The 19,834-nt window shown below is 33.0% G+C and overlaps 2 protein-coding genes across 3 annotated transcripts in view; one reads left to right on the top strand and one right to left on the bottom strand.

Annotated features, from left to right (window-relative positions):
* Window positions 1-19,834, bottom strand: part of LOC126888191 (cytochrome c oxidase assembly protein COX15 homolog) — an 81,938-nt gene that overhangs the window by 46,604 nt on the left and 15,500 nt on the right. The gene's annotated exons all lie outside the window — the stretch shown is intronic.
* LOC126888192 (tektin-1) overlaps window positions 1-19,834 on the top strand; it is a 40,597-nt gene that overhangs the window by 17,433 nt on the left and 3,330 nt on the right. The window contains exon 2 of the mRNA XM_050656246.1: window positions 11,716-11,949. Coding sequence (XP_050512203.1) covers window positions 11,716-11,949 — 234 coding nt within the window. The remainder of the gene's footprint in view (window positions 1-11,715; window positions 11,950-19,834) is intronic.

A 19,834-nucleotide genomic window follows, 5' to 3' on the forward strand; every position in this document is an offset into this window, starting at 1 on the left:
AAATGTTAACATTTCAGTGTTTTTTTATTGTGTGTGACAAATAGTTTATAGGTCTGGACCCCGCGTATAAAAAACTTGATTAATAGCAAGCTGAAAATGTGTTAATAGCTTAAGGGTGTCTAGTCGGATAAACTTTGATATATGGGAACACTGGAACAGGGGCAGTTTTAATTGTGGAACAGGTTAAAAATTTGGAACGGTCAGACCACGAAAACGGCACATTTATTTTGTCCGACAGAACAGACTTAAACTCTCCGAACAGAGATTAAACCCTCATGCAAAAACCAGGCTGCTATTTATCACCTGTCATAATTCCTGTCATTTGACATCTACATGTTCCACTCATTAAAACGCCCATTTGGTGATAAATAGCAGTCTGATTTTTGCATGAAAGTTTAATCTCTGTTCGGGAGTTTAAGTCTGTTCTGTCGGACAAAATACATGTGCCGTTTTCTTGGTCTGACCGTTCCAAATTTTTATCCTGCACCACAATTAAAACTTCCCCTGTTCCAGTGTTCCCATATATCAAAGTTTGTCCGACTAGACACCCTTAAGCTATTAACAAATTTTCAGCTTGCTATTAATCAACTTTGTTTTCATACGTGGGATCCAGACCTATTATAGCGAATATACAACTTTAAATAATGAATAAATAATAAAGAGTTAATAAAAAATACATCACTTTAATCAACAAAGTATCTAAAAATTAAAACAAAACAGCAAAAATTTGCAGGGTAATAACTAGGCAAAACTAAAGTACTTATTCAAAATTACCACCATTAAAAATTATTGTTATGTGTCAAAATGTTAATATTTTACCAATTTAGATTAAATAAATAATGGTATCAATTAAAATTAAGTCATATAGGTCTGGATCCCGCGTATGAAAAAAAAGTTGATTAATAGCAAGCTGAAAATTTGTTAATAGCTTAAGGGTGACTAGTCGGATAAACTTTGATATATGGGAACACTGGAACAGGGGCAGTTTTAATTGTGGAACAGGTTAAAAATTTGGAACGGTCAGACCACGAAAACGGCACATTTATTTTGTCCGACAGAACAGACTTAAACTCTCCGAACAGAGATTAAACTCTCATGCAAAAATCAGACTGCTATTTATCACCTGTCATAATTCCTGTCATTTGACATATTCTACATGTTCCACTCATTAAAACGCCCATTTGGTGATAAATACCAGTCTGATTTTTGCATGAGAGTTTAATCTCTGTTCGGAGAGTTTAAGTCTGTTTTGTCGGACAAAATAAATGTGCCGTTTTCGTGGTCTGACCGTTCCAAATTTTTAACCTGTTCCACAATTAAAACTGCCCCTATTCCAGTGTTCCCATATATCAAAGTTTATCCGACTAGACACCCTTAAGCTATTAACAAATTTTCAGCTTGCTATTAATCAACTTTTTTTTTCATACGCGGGATCCAGACCTAATAGGTATTTTATTTTTTTTTTACTTCGAGCACACTAATTCACATAATTTCAGAATTCAAGTCCAAAATTTTACCATAAAAATCATTTTGCTGAAAATTCAAGGTATACCACTAAATTTAGTTTTTCATCTCCTTTTCAAATACAAAATCCATTTTAAAAAAAGTTAATATACAGGGTGTTTTTTGGGTCGGAACATTTTTCCAATATTTTTTAATGCTGACCTGGATTTTTTACAATTGTAAATAAATTAATTTATTGCACACCTTAAAGAATATTTGCGTGCCAAATATAAAATGAACATACAATGTGGTTAAAAAGTTATGAACCAAATAAAAAAAAATGGCAAAATAGATAAAGCACCCAGTATCTTTGTTATTAATGAAGCAAGACCCATTAAGTATGGTATTTTTAAGACCGCATAAGTGTCCTCTTTCTACAGTTAACGTATGTTACTTTCCCAATGAAACACCCTGTATCATCTACCCATCTCATCTGTGGTCTTCCTCTTGATCATCTACCTTTGTAGGTCTCTAATTTTGTATTGCGGCATTCCAACCAGGGGCCTTTTGTCTAGCATTGTAGCCTGCGAAACTCCATTTCATTTTGGCAATTTTTGTCGCGATATACTCGACTTTGGTTTCTCGTCCTATCTAATAGTCGTATATCTAGCATTGTCCTCTCCATTGTCCTTTATTTGGTGACTAGTTTGTTCATATTTGTCTTAGAGTCCAGGTTTGATATCCATATGTGATGATAGGAAGGATGCACTGGCTTAACTTTTTATCCTTAAGTGTTGAGGTATTTTCCGGTTTTTAAGTATCCAATTGAGTGTTCCAAATCCTGTCCATGCCACCTTGCTCTTTTATTTATTTTCGCACTTTGGGTCTCTTTACAAAGTTTCTTTTTAGATGTACAGCTGGTTCCAAAAAAAACTGATACGACTCTTAAAGCGTATTTTATAGAAAATTGAGCAGTGTATTTTCTTCTTCTTCTTCTTTTTGTTTTTGGTCTCGCTGCAAGGCAATTACCAGCAAGATTTATAGGCGATCTTGATGTAGTCTGGCTCTAAGCCATATCAAAATCTCTGACTATGTTCTTGTAAAAAGCTTTTGATAGTGTGATATAATGAATATGAGTTTAATTATATTTAATTTCTTATATTTTGAAGGATAAACTTATTATTTACATACTGTCACTGTCACTTCCAAATCTTAAAATTTGTCAGATAACTTCAACCTCAAAAAATGGCTGTTCTTCTTCTTCTTCTTCCTTTATTGGGTTATATCCCTCGGGATAATTCGCCCAGCTTACACCAGGGAAATACTCTTGTCTTGCTCTGGGCAGTCGAATATTTCCAAATATATATGTTGTGTGTGTGTTTATGTTTTATTGGCACTGGTTTAAGCAACCAACTGGCCAGTCAATGTGTTTTGAATTCTCTCTTTTACAAAATATATGCTTAGTATCTAAATTTAAAACTATTAGTACTACTGTTTTTTTTTTACTGTTTTTTTTTTACTCTGTTTTTTTTTTATTATTTTTTTTATTATATTTTTTAACATTTTTTTTTTATTACATTTTTTATTTTTTTTTTAGTTTTTTTTTTTTTTTTATTTTTATATCGCGCTAAGACCTAAACCCGATTTAACCTCGCGGAGGTTTAGATCTTAGTAACTTTTTATTTTATTTAATTATTTTTTTTTTATTTTTTTTTTATTTTTTTTCTCAGAGCTTTAATTTTAAACAATTAACATGGTTGTACAAAATTTTATAAACATCTAGATTGTTTGATTGTAAAAGGTATATAAGATTAAAAGGAAATTGTACATTAACTTGAACTAGATTGGCAAAAAAGTTTGATATTTCAATAAAATGTAAAGGACATTCTAATAGCATATGTTGTAGATCAGCTAGCTCTCCACATAAACATTCATCATTATCTACAAGTCCTATTTCTCTTTTGTAGGCTGGAGTCAGACAGTGATTACTTCTTATTCGACAAATAGTTTTGATAAAGCCTTTGTTGGAAACTTGATTAAACCATGTCTTGATGGGAAGTGTAGGCTGGATTTTTTTGTAATAATTTCCTTTGTCTGAATTATTGTATTGTTCCTGCCATTTCGTCCGTTTGATAGATCTCATAATAGAAATTATGTCTCCCATAGGAAGTTGATAAGTATGCAGAGTGGATTCCTTCGTTGTTGCTTTTTTAGCCAGATCATCTACTATTTCGTTGTTTTTTATACCAATGTGTGCTTTTATCCAACACAATATTATATTTTTGCCCGATTTCAAAGCTTCACTGTTCATTGCTATGATGTCACTGATGATATAATTTTCTGCAAAATTATGTACATTATATTTCAATGTCTTTACAATGCTTTGGCAGTCTGTAAATATAACATAATTGAGTTCTTTTTGATTAATACATATTTTGTATGCTTCTTTGATTGCAATGAGTTCAGCTGTGAAAATTGTCATTTTATCAGGTAATCTGTTGTTTATTTTTATACTTTTTTGTGGGTAATATATAGCATATCCAACTTTTCCTTCCATTTTTGAACCATCCGTATATAATTTCTGATAACTCCCCCAGTTTTTTTGTACACACTGAAGGTGGTCTATTTTAGTAAGGAAGTCTGTCGCACGAATATTACTTAAATGACAGTTAACTGGAGATAAATAATCTTCATAATTTAGCTTTCGAGACGAGCTTTGTTCAATTTGGTGTATGTCGCCAATGGAATTAGAAACGTTGAGGAAGCTTTCCACAACTAAAAGCAGTTTCTTTTTTTCCCAGTAATAATGAGTTAGGTATGAGGTGGTTAAATGAACAATTTTATTTAATAGTAGTTTATCGTTAACCGCTGTTTTAACTATAAATTTCTCACTTAGGTATTCCCTGCGTAATGAAAGTGGAGGTTCATTAAGCTCACATTCCATGACCAATATAGGTGTGCTACGAAGATAACCAGTGCATAACCTAAGTGCCTTATTTTTGATCCTCTCGATTTTTTGGAGTACAGAGTTTGATGCTGAGCCATAAAAAATAGATCCATAGTCTAAGATTGATCTTATCAAATTTCTGTATAGTAATATTGATATGTTTGGATCAGCTCCCCAGTTACTGACACTTACAGTCTTCATGATATTCATAGCATTTTCCATTCTTCGTAATATGTAATTTGTGTGTTCTTTCCAATTTAATTTGGAGTCTAAAAATACGCCAAGAAATTTTATTGAAGTTTTATAAGGAATACTAGTATTATCAAATTGTAGATGGCTTTGAGGAACATATCGTTTTTTAGTAAAGGTAACAATGGTTGATTTACTCTCTGATATTGTTAAGTTATTATCGGTAGCCCATTTTTTTATAATATTCAATGTCGATTTAAGGTAGTTATTACATCTATCTATTGACTTATTTTCTGCATATATCGCAACATCATCAGCGTACTGTAGGATTTTTATGTGTTGAGGAAGTTTAGTTTCTAAGTCAGCAGTATACAGTATATATAATATAGGACTTAGGATGCTACCCTGAGGTAGTCCCAAAGATGTGTATCGGGAGTTAGATTGATCTCCATTTAATCTAACGTGAACTGCTCGATTAATGTATAAGTTAATGATGTTCCATGTTACTATCTCGGGTATTCCTATTTCCAACATTTTCGCGTATAGTATGTGAAGATTAACGTTGTCGTAAGCCCCTTTTATATCTAAGAACAAAGCACTAACTGCTTTATTATAAGTAAAGGAACTATAAATGTCTATTAAAAAGTGGCAGAGGCTATCTTGTGTGGATTTACCTTTTCTAAAACCAAACTGACTTCTTGGTAATAGGTCGTTCTTTTCTAGCCAAAATTCCAGACGGTTTTTAATAAGTCTCTCATATGTTTTTAGTATACAGGAAGCCAGACCGATTGGACGGTAAGAATCCCAATTCTTTGATGATTTTCCTGGTTTTAAAACCGGAATAATAGTGTAAACGTGCCAATCGTCAGGAATCTTTATGCGGCGCATCCAAATTTCATTATATATATTTAGTAGTGCAGCCTTACCAATTCTTGAAAGATTTGATAGCATCGAGTAATGGATATTATCGGCACCTGGTGCTGAATTTGAGTTTTTCTTCAACGCAAAGTTTAGTTCAGTGGCAGAAAATGGTTTGACTAGGAAACGGATTGGTTCTGGATAGTCGTACAGAGCATTTAGTTGTAAATCAGGAATTACTAATTCTACAGACGGCGGTGTGATATTTTGATGGAACTCTTCTATCCACGAAGCTTCCGACAGAATAACAGGGACTTTGTTCTTTGTTTTCCTATTTTTTATTCGGTTAACTTTTGACCATACATCTTTAATAGGGACTGACCTATTTAGGGATCCGACATAATCTCTCCAGCTATTTCTTTTAGTTTGTTTAGTGATCTTCTTGACATGTGCATCATCTTTTTTATACTTAAGTAGGTTTTCATGGTTTGGATTTTCTTTGAATATACAAAAACTTTCCTGTCTTCTTCTGACTGCTTCTTCACATTCTAAATCCCACCAGTATTTTCCTCTGGAAGTCGGTTTTTTTATTTTAAATTTGGGGATGCAGTAGGATGCAGTTGTATTTATATTGTGCAAAATTTGTTCATAAGAATTTATATCTTTAAATTGAGAGAATACATCTTCCGAATACTGTTCATATAATTTCCAGTCGGCATTCTTTAAATTCCACTTTTGTGAATATGGATTATATGTATGAGTTGGTTGATCCCTAACTCTACTCTTATAGGTGTATGGTCTGAACCAAATAGGTCTTGAAGTGTTTTCCAAGTGATCAGGTGGTTTAAGTCAGGAGTACAAATGGTCAGGTCTATTGCCGATTTCGAGAAGTTCCTAAAGAAAGTAGGAGAGCCATCATTTTTGAATATTAAATTATTATCGTCTATACAGTCCATCAAGATTTTACCTTTCATATCTGTTTGGTTGTCTAGGCCCCAGGCAATGTGGTGAGCATTAAGGTCACCTCCTATTATAAATGGTCTTTCTATAGATGTTATGAAATTGTTCCATTGTTGTAACAATAACTTGGTTCCTGGGGGAACATACATAGATATAAATGTGACAGTATATGACTTAAACTTTATTTTTATTGCTACTTTATTGACGTTTATTAAATCTACTTTCATGGTGACTTCCTCGTAATATAGGTTTGAATTTATTAAAATTGCTGAGCCACCGCCAACAGTTACTGAAAAGCGGTCGTCTCTGACAATATTGTACCCGTGAAAGTTATAATACTTTTCTGGTTTAAATCTAGTTTCTGATAATAATGCGATATCAACTTTCTGGTCTTCTAATAGGTGGATAAGGTTTTCTCTATTAGAGTTAGCCGATCTACAATTCCATTGACAAATTACCAATCTATTCATTATTATATAAGAGAGAACTCAAAACTGATTGAATTGAATTTACTAGAACTGATTTTTCTGGAATTTCAAAATTTTTGTGATTTATATTCGAGATAATACTTGTAACTATATTTGATATTAATTCTGTTAATTCTTTTGATGGTTCATGTATTTTAGATCCTTGTTCTGGATTAAATGTAGATTGATACGAAGAAGAGGTGATAATACCACCAGGTCTGTTGGACATGGGGTTTAACTTTATTATTTTTTGATGTTCCATTGTTACTTGGTCTGGCGAGGAAGAGATAGGTCGTTTGTATTTTGGTGGTTTTATTATTGTATATCTATTTGAAACTGAAGGTAGAGCGAACTGATTGGAAGATGTTTGAGACGTGGACAATTGAGTAAAGGAATATGAAGAGGATGGTGCATTCATATTTGGAGTTTGATGAGAATTTATTGAGGAATTATTGGCTGCTATAGATGCATAAGTTATCTTAGGAAAGAGTTTAATTGTTTCCTTAAAAGATAAGCTGTTTTCAGACATATAATGTTTTATTTTCTTTTGGCGATCAAATTCTGGGCATATCTCCCATTCATTAGTGAAGTGTTCACCTTCACAGGATAGACATTTTTTGTTAAACGATGATAAAGGACAAGAATCGGAAAGGTGAGATTCATGACACTTAAAACAGCGAGGATTACTTTTACACTGCTTACTCATGTGCCCATACCTATAGCAGTGGTAACAGATAATTACCTTTTGCTGGTATTTTTCAACAGTGTGTAAGACATGATTAATTACTACATACTTTGGTATATTCTGGCATTTAAAAGACACAATAACTGATTTTGTTGGATTAAATATTACTTTGTCATCTGCTACTATTTTTCTTGTTATTCGTTTCACATACTCAACCGAGAATTTGCAATGGTGATCAAATTCCTTTATTCTATTTTTAAGATATTCTTCCGATATATCTGAATCTATATCCCTTACTACACCTAGTTTAAACAATTGAAATTTTGGAATGTATGCGGTCAGATTTTTTTGAATAAGGAATTTGGAAGTAACTAAAGCATTTGCGCTACTATAATTTTTAAATGAGACCCTAACTCGGTTGCGTCCGATTGAGTCAATTTTTTTTATATAATTGTCAATTTCTGGATGTAACGTAAATAGGATCTCGCCTATTTTAACAGCGTTTAATTTTCCTGTAAAATTTAAACTGGAGTTTTCAATGAAAATGTAAAAAGGTCCTAAATCAATTTTTTCGTATAAATAAACAGGCCTGGTTTTTTCTGGTTGATCTGAGTTTACTAAAGTATTTTGTTTTTCATTAATATTGTTAAGATTAATACTACTACTTATCTTATTTTGAGGCTGGTTGGGTAGAAATCCATTTAAATCTTGTAAATCACAGCTACTATCCATCGAATTCTCAATATCAGGCGGTTCGCCTCCACTAGATGACTCCATAGAGGAGTTTTCAAGTAACGTTTAACTTATGAACACTTTCAAAATGTAAACTAAATAAGGAAAAGTTTAACAAAACTAAACAAACTAAATTAGAACGGTATAAATCAAATAATCCGCCAAAAATTAATATTTTTCGGAGAAATTTCCAAATTTAAATTAACTTTGACAATTATTTTGACGTATATGAAATATATATGTTAAAGCCTCAATTTTTTTAAATATATATTAGCAGGAACATCTTCGTATAAAAAATGGCTGTTTGTTTGTTTATTTTATTATTTGTCTGTCATAATAAATATAATATAATGTCAGACCAATCATACACTGCTCAAAATGATCAAATCTTACTAAGAGTCGTATCAGTTTTTTTAGGAACCAGCTGTACGTCTGGGATCGTCTGTGTTTGTCATTGTTTTTATTTTTGATTTTTGCCATATTCATTAAGTCGACGTATTGGGAGCTGTCTGCGAGTTTCTATACCATAGTTTGTAATTATTTATCAAATGATCTCGCTAAAATCACGATGTTGCCAACGAAACACAGCTGCTTCTAGGACTAGATTAAACTATTTTGGCGATATTACGTCTCCTTGACGAACTCTTCACTTAATGAAAATGGAATTTGTATTTTCATCTAATTGTACTATCCTAGTTGCGTTTTCATTTATGTATTAGTTACCTAGGTATATTTCGAATCTATTCTACAATTCATAATAGCTGGTCAAATGCTTTTTCATAGTCTACGAAGGCTAGAAATATCTTCATAGAGAAGAATTGAATTTTCTATCAGTGTTCTCATTGTCAAAAGATGTACTATATCTTTTGCGGCTACCAGGAATGCGGCGACAATGATGGGGAATGGAAGCACAAGATGGTAAAAGATGGAGAGATGTTTGATGCAGATAAGACTCAACACCAGCGGTAAGGCCACGCAAGAAGACGAATGTTATGATTTGTGGTTTCTAATATATTTCTGTAATCAGTGTAAATAAAAACAAGTCCTTTAGTGCAGCCGATATGTGAAACAATTGTTCATTTAATGATAGAAGCATATAATTTGGACCACATATACTACACATACAAAGGTTCTAATTTAGATGGGAGGCCATCTCAGATTCTGCCTTTTACAAAAATGGCGGAGATTCAAAATGGCGACTATACATATATGACTAACAGCACAATAACTTTTAAACGAGACTTCAGATTTCAGCCAAATTTGGTATATAGGTTCTTTTTTTGCTGTATAAGATCGAGGTCTTGAACCGGAAGAATCGGTTTACCAGAAGTTGTGTTTTTCCTGGTTTTTATGTAAAAATATGCTGTTCTTTCTTTCAATTCTCTCACCCTGTATGTATTAATTTTTCAAAAAGTTAATACCACTATTGAAAAGAGCGTAAAAATATTTTTTAGGAAATATTTTTAACTTTTTAGTTATATTAATTACCATTTAATAAATGCAAAACATATCTTCACATGTACCTATATGCGGCAGATTCGTACAAATATTATAAGAATTATTGTGCATTTAATGGTAGAAGCATATAATTCGGACCACATATACTACACATATAAAGGTTCAAATTTAGATACGAGGCCATCTCAATTTTTGTTCCTTTTACAAAAATAGCGGGCATTCAAAATGGCCACTATACATATGTGACTAATAGCACGTTAGCTTTTGAACGAGACGTCAGATTTCAACGAAATTTGGTATATAAGTTCTTCTTTTTTTATGAATAATATCGAGGTCTTGAACCGGAAGAATCGGTTTACCGGAATTTGTGTTTTTACTGTTTTTAATGTAAAAATATATTGTATCTTTTTCAATTCTTTCACCCTGTATATACCTATAAATTTTTCAAAAAGGTAATACCGCCATTGATAATAGTGTAAATATATTTTTTAGGAAATATTTTGAACTTTTCAGTTGTGTTAATTACAATTTAATAAATGCATAACGTTTGTTCACATGTATCTATGGGCGGCAGATTCATTTTGAATGCCCGCCATTTTTGTAAAAGACTAAATCTGAGATGGCCTCATATCTAAATTTGAATCTTTGTATATGTAGTATGTGTGGTCCAAATTATATGCTTCAACCATTAAATACACAATAATTCTTATATTATAATTTGCACGAATCTGCCACACATAGATACCTACATGTAAAGATAGGTTATGCATTTATTAAATGGTAATTAATATAACTAAAGAGTTCAAAATATTTCCTAAAAAACATTTTTACGCTGTTTTCAACGCCGGTATTACCTTTTTGAAAATTAATATATACAGGGTGAAAGAACTGAAAAAGAAACAACATATTTTTACAAAAAAAAAACAGTACAAACACAAATTTTGGTAAACCAATTCTTCCGGTTCAAGGCCTCGATATTATATATCAAAAAAAGAACCTATATACCAAATTTGGTTGAAATCTGAAGTCTCGTTCAAAAGTTATCGTGCTATTAGTCACATATGTATAGTCGCCATTTTGAATCCCGCCATTTTTGTAAAAGACAGAATCTGACATGACCTCTCATCTAAATTAGAACCTTTGTATGTGTAGTATATGCGGTCCAAATTATATGCTTCTATCATTAAATGCACAATTCTTATAATATTTGCACGAATCTGCCGCACTACTTATATAATTTTACACAAGCAAGTTATTACAAGAATACCAGATTAAAAATGAATAACTATTTTCAATTTCGTTGCAACACGAAACTACAGCCGCATCATTATTCCAGTCCAATCAGAGAATGCAGCAAGCACCTCTACCGGTTTCGAAACTTATTAGCCTCTCATCAGGAGGCACATATAGCTCTCTGACCCAACTAGGACAAAGCCGGCGTGCAGTCACGGATTGCAACGAACGAAATGGCAGGGATGCCCTAGCGGCAACTGCTAGCAAAAGACTAAGTTTTCAATCTAATAGCATATGTGCCTCCTGATGAAAAACTAATAAGTTTCGAAACCGGTAGAGGTGCTTGCTGCAATCTCTGATTGGACGGGAATAATGATGAGGCAGTAGTTTCGTGTTGCAACGAAATTGAAAATGGTTATTCATTTTTTATTTACATGTTTACTCTGATTGGAGTACAAAGGGAACCATTCTCGTTGGAACTTTACCGCGCTGAGCAGATGGGACGTGAATTATAAATTGTAAAATTCCCTCATCTTCCTTAGTCTCAGCATCCGTTATGGCTTGCAAATTGTAGAAGCCTCGGAGGTGTTACCAGAGAAGGTACCCACTGTTTTCAATCTGGTAGGATGTAGAGTAACATTTTTTGATGTTGTTTTATGTGCTATTAGATTGAAAACTTAGTCTCTTCTAATACCAAATTACTACAAGAATGATATGAGTTCCACATTTATAATATTTCACAGGTATGCAGAGAAGAAGAAAATCTTCAAACATACATGGAGAGAATAAAAGACTGTTTGGAAGCATGCCAAAAGCACGGTTTGGAAATTGTAAGAAAATGTATAATTTTACGAGAAGGAAGAATAGGAATCGATTTGTGTTTCGATGATGTTGATAAGGAATTAAGAAAAGAATTATCTGTTCTAGACGGAGGTATCAGTTTGTTAAAGAGAACTTTAGAAGAATCCAACGAACAGGTAACGTATTTTATAATTATTTTTAATGCTTCTCTGAAGACAGGTATTTTTTGTCCCTTTCAATTTTAGCTAGAAGCATCTTATGGTCTAGCATATTTTGGTAATATGATGTTCGGTCATATTCAGGTTTTGTACTATATTATATCCCAATTGGAATGGTTTTTGCTTTCTGTTGAGGCTCTCATGTAGCTTCGCAAAATAAATTGAAATTCTTCTCATTGGAATTATAATCATTGGTAGGGATGGTCCCAAGCTCGAGCTTAGCCCGTATCGGCTCGAAGCTCGGCTCGTTTGGCGATCCGAGTTTAGAGCTCAAGCCGGTTGTTTCTGCGAGCCGAGCTTCAAGCCGAATCAACTTTTTTCGAGCCGAGCCGAGCTGAATTCGTAACAAGCTGATCTTTCCTTAACGAGCTTGTCAATGTATTAGCTTATACTCTAATACTTTTCTAATTCATTTATTTCTGCTACGACTGATGCTTTTGTTTGAGAATAAGTAATTTAGACTATAAATATGTATTTTAAATATACAATGTGTCTGTAAATTACTACGAATGTTATATTTTACATTCATTATTATGTTTTCGAGCTTGGCTCGGCTCGAACTATTCGAGCCCAGCCGAAACGGGTTACGAGCTTAACCTGCAGCTTGTCCAGCTCGAGTCCATCCCTAATCATTGATAAATCGATGAAGTTAATTATCTAAAGATAAATAAAAACGTCAGATGATAAAAAATGAAGATCAGATAATAAAGGAACTAAAAACAATAAAGCGCCAGGGATGGACGGAATTTCGTCAGAATTATTAAAACATGGAGGATCCGAACTCTGTAGAAGAATTCATTATCTAATAACATTAATATGGACCAAAGAGTAAATGCCGGAGGAATGGGCAGTTGGCCTTATACAGCTAATATCTAAGAGGTAAGAGGAAATGTCAGAATTATATGTAGATCAATTACAGTGCAAAATGTAGTATACAAAACTCTCTCTGATAATATCTACAATAGATTGTTAGAATACTCCGAGAATATAATCGGTGATTACCAAAATGGATTCAGACCAAATAGAGCCATTACAGACAATATATTCATAATAAGAACGATTCAAAAGCAAGCTTATGAATACGTTATAGAACCATATAAAATATGTATATAGGCTTTAAACAAGCTTTTAAGGGTGAGAAAAGAAAGAAGATGCTGGAAGACAATCGTAATCTAGGTATATTTAACAAAGATATCAGCCTCATAAAAATGACGTTGCAGGGTTCAAACACTGTAGTTAGAGTAGGTGGAGAACAGATTCCCCAATTTGACATAAATCTGGCAGGGAGACGTTCTTTCAACCATGCTGTTCAACCTTGTTCTTGAGGCAGTCATCAAAAAACCAATGTAACCGGCCTTATAAATACTAAATCAGTACAAATTACTGCTTATAGAGATGATGTACCTAGTTATCATTAGTAGGAACTAACAACGACTAATGGAAGCGTTCAAAGAAACTGAACTTGAAGCACGAAAAAGAGGGTTTAAAATAAGCGAACCTAAAACAAAATACATGAACGTCAAAATAACACAGGACAATAAAAATAATATCACAATACACAACAATATCATCAAAAGTGTGGATGCCATCATACATCTGGGCACAGAAATCAGTCAAAGTAATTCCGAAAGTAGCGAAATTAATGCACGTATTTCCAGTTTGAATCCTACATACTATGCTAATAAAAGATACCTATGCTAATAAATGATTGAAATTATTAGACAAAAGAATCAAAATGACTATCTATAGAACATTAATTATTTATTAAACCCGTAATAATTTAGGGTTGTGAGACCTTGGTAATGACAACAAAAGATGAAGCGCAACTTAAGACATTTGACTCAAGAGGAAGACGGCACATGGAGAATCGGGAGAAATGATGATATATTAATTAATTAAATAAAGGACAAGATACAGTAAGATTTGTTAAAAGTCAGAAGTTGTGCTATGGCCAGTTACTTATTGTACTCTACAGTTACTATTTCTACAAGTTGTTTTGTTAGGAACGGCTCTTGGATCAGCATTTGTGGCAATTGCAGGCTATTGCCTGCTATATTTTAGGGGGATTATTTCAAGGATATCCAAGTACTCATCAGGAATAATTTCTAGGCTGTTATGTGCTGTGTTTAAATAAGTTACTGCGATGAGTCTTAGTCGCAAATTTAATTTCTACATTTTTGTGTAGAATTGGTTTCCATACAGTTGTAATCATTATCTTGTATTTAAATTCTTTGAATCTTTTTCAGTTTCTATTGCTTGCTTGATTACACGTTTGGTCCTACGTTAAATGTTAGGTAGAAGTATGGACTTTGCATCGTGGTTGCTTGAGTAGATACAACGTAGCAAAGGTGTGTAAAATATTGTATTACTTCCTTAAAGTATAAAAGCTGAATTTTATATATGTTACTTGGAATATTATCAAAAGATAATATCTCAGTAGCCGGACAGTTTCAATGGTTTCTCCACCTTGCTGGACGCATTGAAAGTCTACGACTGTAGGTACAAGCGCGAGACAATATATGGACTCTAGTGTATACGAACGAGTGAGATAAAGAGTTCCGCCTACTGCAATCTTTTACTGCGCATCATCAGTCGTATTATTTATATTTATATATTATATATAATTATACACGGTGTCCCAAAAGTAGCGGGACGGCCGAATATTTAGCGAAATGAACATCGGATCGAAAAACGGAAAAATACGTGTTCAATATTTTTTAAAAGTCTATCGAATGGTATCAAACACGCCCCCCCCCACTCCACCTCCTGAAGGTGGAGCGGGGGTAACTTTAAAATCTTAAATAGGAACTCACATTTTTTATTGCTGATTTGAATATCTCACAAAAAAGTAAGTAACATTTATTTGAGACATTTTTTAGATTTGTTGATAGATGGCGCTAATAACCTCCCCCCACTCCACCTCCTGAAGGTGGAGCGGGGGTAACTTTAAAATTTTAAATAGGAACCCCCGTTTTATATTGCAGATTTGGATTGCTCATGAAAAAATAAGGAATATTTATTCGAGACATTTTTTAGAATTGTTTATAGTTGTATTTGGTAATGCTGTAATTGGAAAAATAGGATTTATTAGCGCCATCTATCAACAAATCTAAAAAATGTCTCAAATAAATGTTACTTACTTTTTTGTGAGATATTCAAATCAGCAATAAAAAATGTGAGTTCCTATTTAAGATTTTAAAGTTATCCTCGCCCCACCACCAGGAGGTGGAGTGGTGTGCCGTGTTTGATACCATTCGATAGACTTTTAGAAAAATATTGAACACGTATTTTTCAGTTTTTCGATCCGACGTTCATTAACGCCCTGTGTAATCCGTTCATCCTGTATAATAATATATAATATATAAATATAAACAATACGACTGATGATGCGCAGTAAAAGATCGTAGTAGACGGAACTCACTATCTCACTCGTTCGTATACACTAGAGTCCATATATGAGGAGCAGACTTTCAAATTGCACTTTGTCCATTTTTTACATTTTTCAGGAAATGAGAAAAACTGCCACTCCGTTATTAATCAAGTTAAAAAAATACACAGAATATGACAAAATGTACTTTTTTATTACCAATTTGACCTGTTTATAAGTAACAACAAACTTTTTTAGTTTTTTCAAAAAAAATTTTTTTTTGATGGACAAAACGCTATTTGATTGTCTTTAAAGGACAAAATGTAGTTTGATTGTCCCTAAATGATTACACAATAGAAATACACACACCGGCAAAATTAGCCGAACACGTTAAAAATGGGACATGTTTGATATCTCGTATTTCATAAACCAGTGGTCCGATTTGAGTGATTCTTTTAGTATGTTATAGCCTGATTATTTAAGAATATCGGTGTAATAATATTGTTGATAGACAGGTGAATGTCATTTTATACCGGGTGTAACAACCATACTGTGTTTTTTTCTTAAAGTTCGGAACACCCTGTGGAATATTCCAGCATATATAAAATATTAAAATTAAAACTCGATTGTAGAATTATGCTTTCTAAACATTTTCTTTTTTGATTCATTTGCTTATGTTGGAAAATAAAAAAAGTTATGTGCTTTAACAACTAGCCATGTTTTTATCAATAAATCCTCATAGTAGGGGAGAAAAGTATGCTAAATTTGCAATTACTCGAGCGTTCTTGGGACCTGAAGTGGATTGTGAAGAGTGGGTGCTACAACCAAAAAAAGTTAAGTTAAGTTTTTCATAAAGTGTGGGACTCTCCATTTTTCAATTTAGTTTTCCATTTTCACCAATCGTTTTTCCGATTATAGCGCCATTTATCCATAATAGGAAAAAATGTTGCCAATAAAAGTTGCTTATTTTTACGTCAAGGATCCAAATCTGCAATAAAAATTGGGAGCTTCTATTTAATATTTTTATGTAACCCCCACCCCACCTCCGTGGGGGGTCGTGTTTGGTGCCATTCGGTAGATTTTTGAAAAATACTGAATAGGTGTATTTTGCAGTTTTACGATCTGATGTTCATTTCGCAAAATATCACAGGGTTCGTATTTATAATTTTCAATTTACCCCCACCCCTCTCCGTGGGGTGTCACGAGCCCCCACGGAGGTGGGGTGGGGGATTTAATTTAAAATCTTAAATAGGAGCCCCCAATTTTTATTGCAGATTTGGATTCTTTACGTAAAAATAAGCAACTTTTATTCGACATATTTTTTCGAATTATGGATAGATAGCGCTATAATCGGAGAAACATGATTCCTTCAAATGGAATTAAATTAAAAAATGAAAAGTCCCCCGCTTTATGGAAAACTTAACTTAACCTTTTTCTGATTTTAGCACATACTCTTCACAATCCAATAGGTCCCCATAACGCTCGAGTAACTGAAAATTTAGTATACTTTCCTCCCCTACTATGAGGATTTATTGATGAAAAACATGGATAGCTGTTAACGCACATAACTTTTTTATTATATAACATAAGTAAATAAATCGAAAAGGAAAATGTTAAGCAAGCCTAAGTCTACAATCGAGTATTAATTCTAATAGCTTACATATGCTAGAATATTCCACAGGGTGTTCCAAACTTTCAGAAAAAAACACAGTATGATTGGTACACCCGGTATAAAATGGTATTTAACTGTCTAGCAACAATATTATTACAACAATATTCTTAAATAATAAGGCTACAACATACTAAAAGAATCAGTCAAATCGGACCACTGGTTTATGAAATACGAGACATCAAACATGTCCCATTTTTAACGTGTTCGGCTAATTTTGCCGGTGTGTGTATGAACAAAAGATGCATTTCTGCATGTTTGGAAAGCAATATAGAAAATGAAAAAAAAATCATATGGCATGGATGTCGTTCACCAGAAGGCAGCAACATTCTTCTTTATCTTCAGATTGATCGCAGGTCTGGTATTGTTCGATTATATTTTCACGGTCTTTTAAAATTGGATCTAACCATCTTAACTCTGAATCTAACGCCCATTATTTGCCAGACAAACTAACTAAAAATTGTGATAAGCTATCCAGTTTTTTTAACAGGCTTCATTGGCAATTCCGGCAGTACTATGTTACTTTGACTGAAGTAAACTTGAAAACATTTTAGAAAAGTCAATAGTTCTATACAAGACTCTGAAAGTCTAATCAAAGCCTAGCCTGCGGACTTGTCCTTTCTTAAATCAGTCTGTTTTTGAAAGTCAGTCAACGCGGAACTTATTTCTATCACACGTCTTCCTGCTTCATGCTAAAGCCATATATAAAAAAACAACTTGTTTTTGTTAAAATATCTGTCACACAAAATGCAAAATAAAGTCGTTACATGTTAAAACAAGCATTGCAAGACAAACGAATCGCACTTTGTCCAAAATAGTGCTATTTGTTTGTCTCTTGGTAGTGGACAAAATGCGTTTTGTTTGTCTACGTGATTTTTGAAGCCAAAAATATACGTGAAATAGTACGCTTAGCATGTTTAAGAGTATGTAACCTAATAAATGATGTTTCGACGAATACAACGCCACCTCTAACTCATAATGTGAAAAATGGACAAAGTGCGATTTGAAAGTCTGCTCCTCATATTATCTCGCGCTTGTACCTACAGTAGACTTTCAATGCGTCCGGCAAGGTGAAGAAACCATTGAAACTGTCTGGCTACTGAGATATTTAGCCCTATTCTGTAACTTTTAACAAATCGAATAGAAATGACCAAGTCGAATCGTAATTACCCAAAATCGGAATGTTTGATATCTATCGCGTCATTTTTGTGTTTGGATTGGTATTCTGTAACTCATATCGTAATCAAAATCTCTGACTTCTATTTCACGCGGTTCTGAGGAGGTGGCAACCGCGCATTAACCAGCGAAATTAGTGTTCTGTGACCTGTTTGTTACTTGAAATATGACACCGTTGCCATATCCTCAATGTTTTCATACTATCCTCAAAGTTTTGAAAAGTAAATAAAATATTAGTGTAAATACTGGATGCAAAAAGCTCAAAAGATAAATGGTTTTAAATTAGAGTTAATTAAAATTGATATAAAAAAAGAAGATAAACTGATAAATAAAAAAGATAAGTGAAGATAGAAGTATAAATGCTTTTAAATCAAAGATATTTAAATTGATGTTATTAATTCATTATTATTAATAAATTATTTAAAATTGATATTACTAATAATATGCAATCTTTAAGATTCGATTCCAGTTGAAATAACTGCTAAACAACTTTTCCCAAAAATGGCATCTTTTCTATAATTTGTTCAGACTATGAGCGTTGACTGATAAATATACAAGTATACTGGTATAATATACAAATATATATATTGATCAATCAACGCATAAGAAGTCTATTGTATATTGTATGCTATTCTCGTACATTATACATGCATTATACCATTGATTGAAATTGTACAAGAAATAGAAGCAAAAAAAGTATGGCAACACTGCGAGCGGCAAACATTTAGGCCCGTATTCATAGTCGGTACTCAAGTTTGAGTCGATGCTTAAGGTCGACCTTGAACAAATTCTTATACAAATTTGTATACAAATTTTTTCAAGGTCGACCTTAAGCATCGACTCAGACTTGAGTACCGACTATGAATACGGGGCTTAGATGTCACATAGCAAATAAATAAGGTTAGGTCCAATTATTCATACTCCTACAACATGTCTAAATTAAATATATAATTATCTAAACAAATAAAACCACAGACTAAAAATTAAGCAGCTAAAAAAAGGTACAAATACTACAAATAATTATAAATAAGTAGTAATCAATTATTTTTATATATAAAATATAAACAAAACAAAACAAAATGCGCTTGCGTCAACCACAATTCCGATAATCGAAATCTCATCTCGACAGGGTAAATGCTGTCGAAGTGATTTCTATTCACTATTACTATTGGGACCGTGCAAGTTGCGCAAAGCGACACCTATTTCTACGCTCTGCACTTTTATTCGCACTTTTAATTGTATTGACCAATTACGTTAGTCCTGGTTGCTGGATAATTGTCAAGGCCATAGCCCAAAAAAATAATAAGAAGAAAAAATAAGATTCAGGTTATGTGATGAAAACGTAAACAATTGTATGTAGTAAATAAAATTAGTTATTAAAATGCAGTACTGCAAGCAAAATACAATTAATTAAATTTACCTTTATATAATAATTGCATATCATATCAATATTGTGGAGCAACATATAATTTTTCTCTTTCACTGACAGTAGATATGAAATGTACGTCAATTTGACAATTTCAATTGACAATATGAATTATTTAAGAAAGTTGCAATATTTCTCCGCTATTCGCGCACGATCGTTTCACGTATCCCTTCCAAGTACTTGCACACCGCGAATTGTAGAGATT

This window comes from Diabrotica virgifera, chromosome 7, assembly GCF_917563875.1.
Source record: "Diabrotica virgifera virgifera chromosome 7, PGI_DIABVI_V3a".
Classification (NCBI taxonomy): Eukaryota; Metazoa; Arthropoda; class Insecta; order Coleoptera; family Chrysomelidae; genus Diabrotica; species Diabrotica virgifera.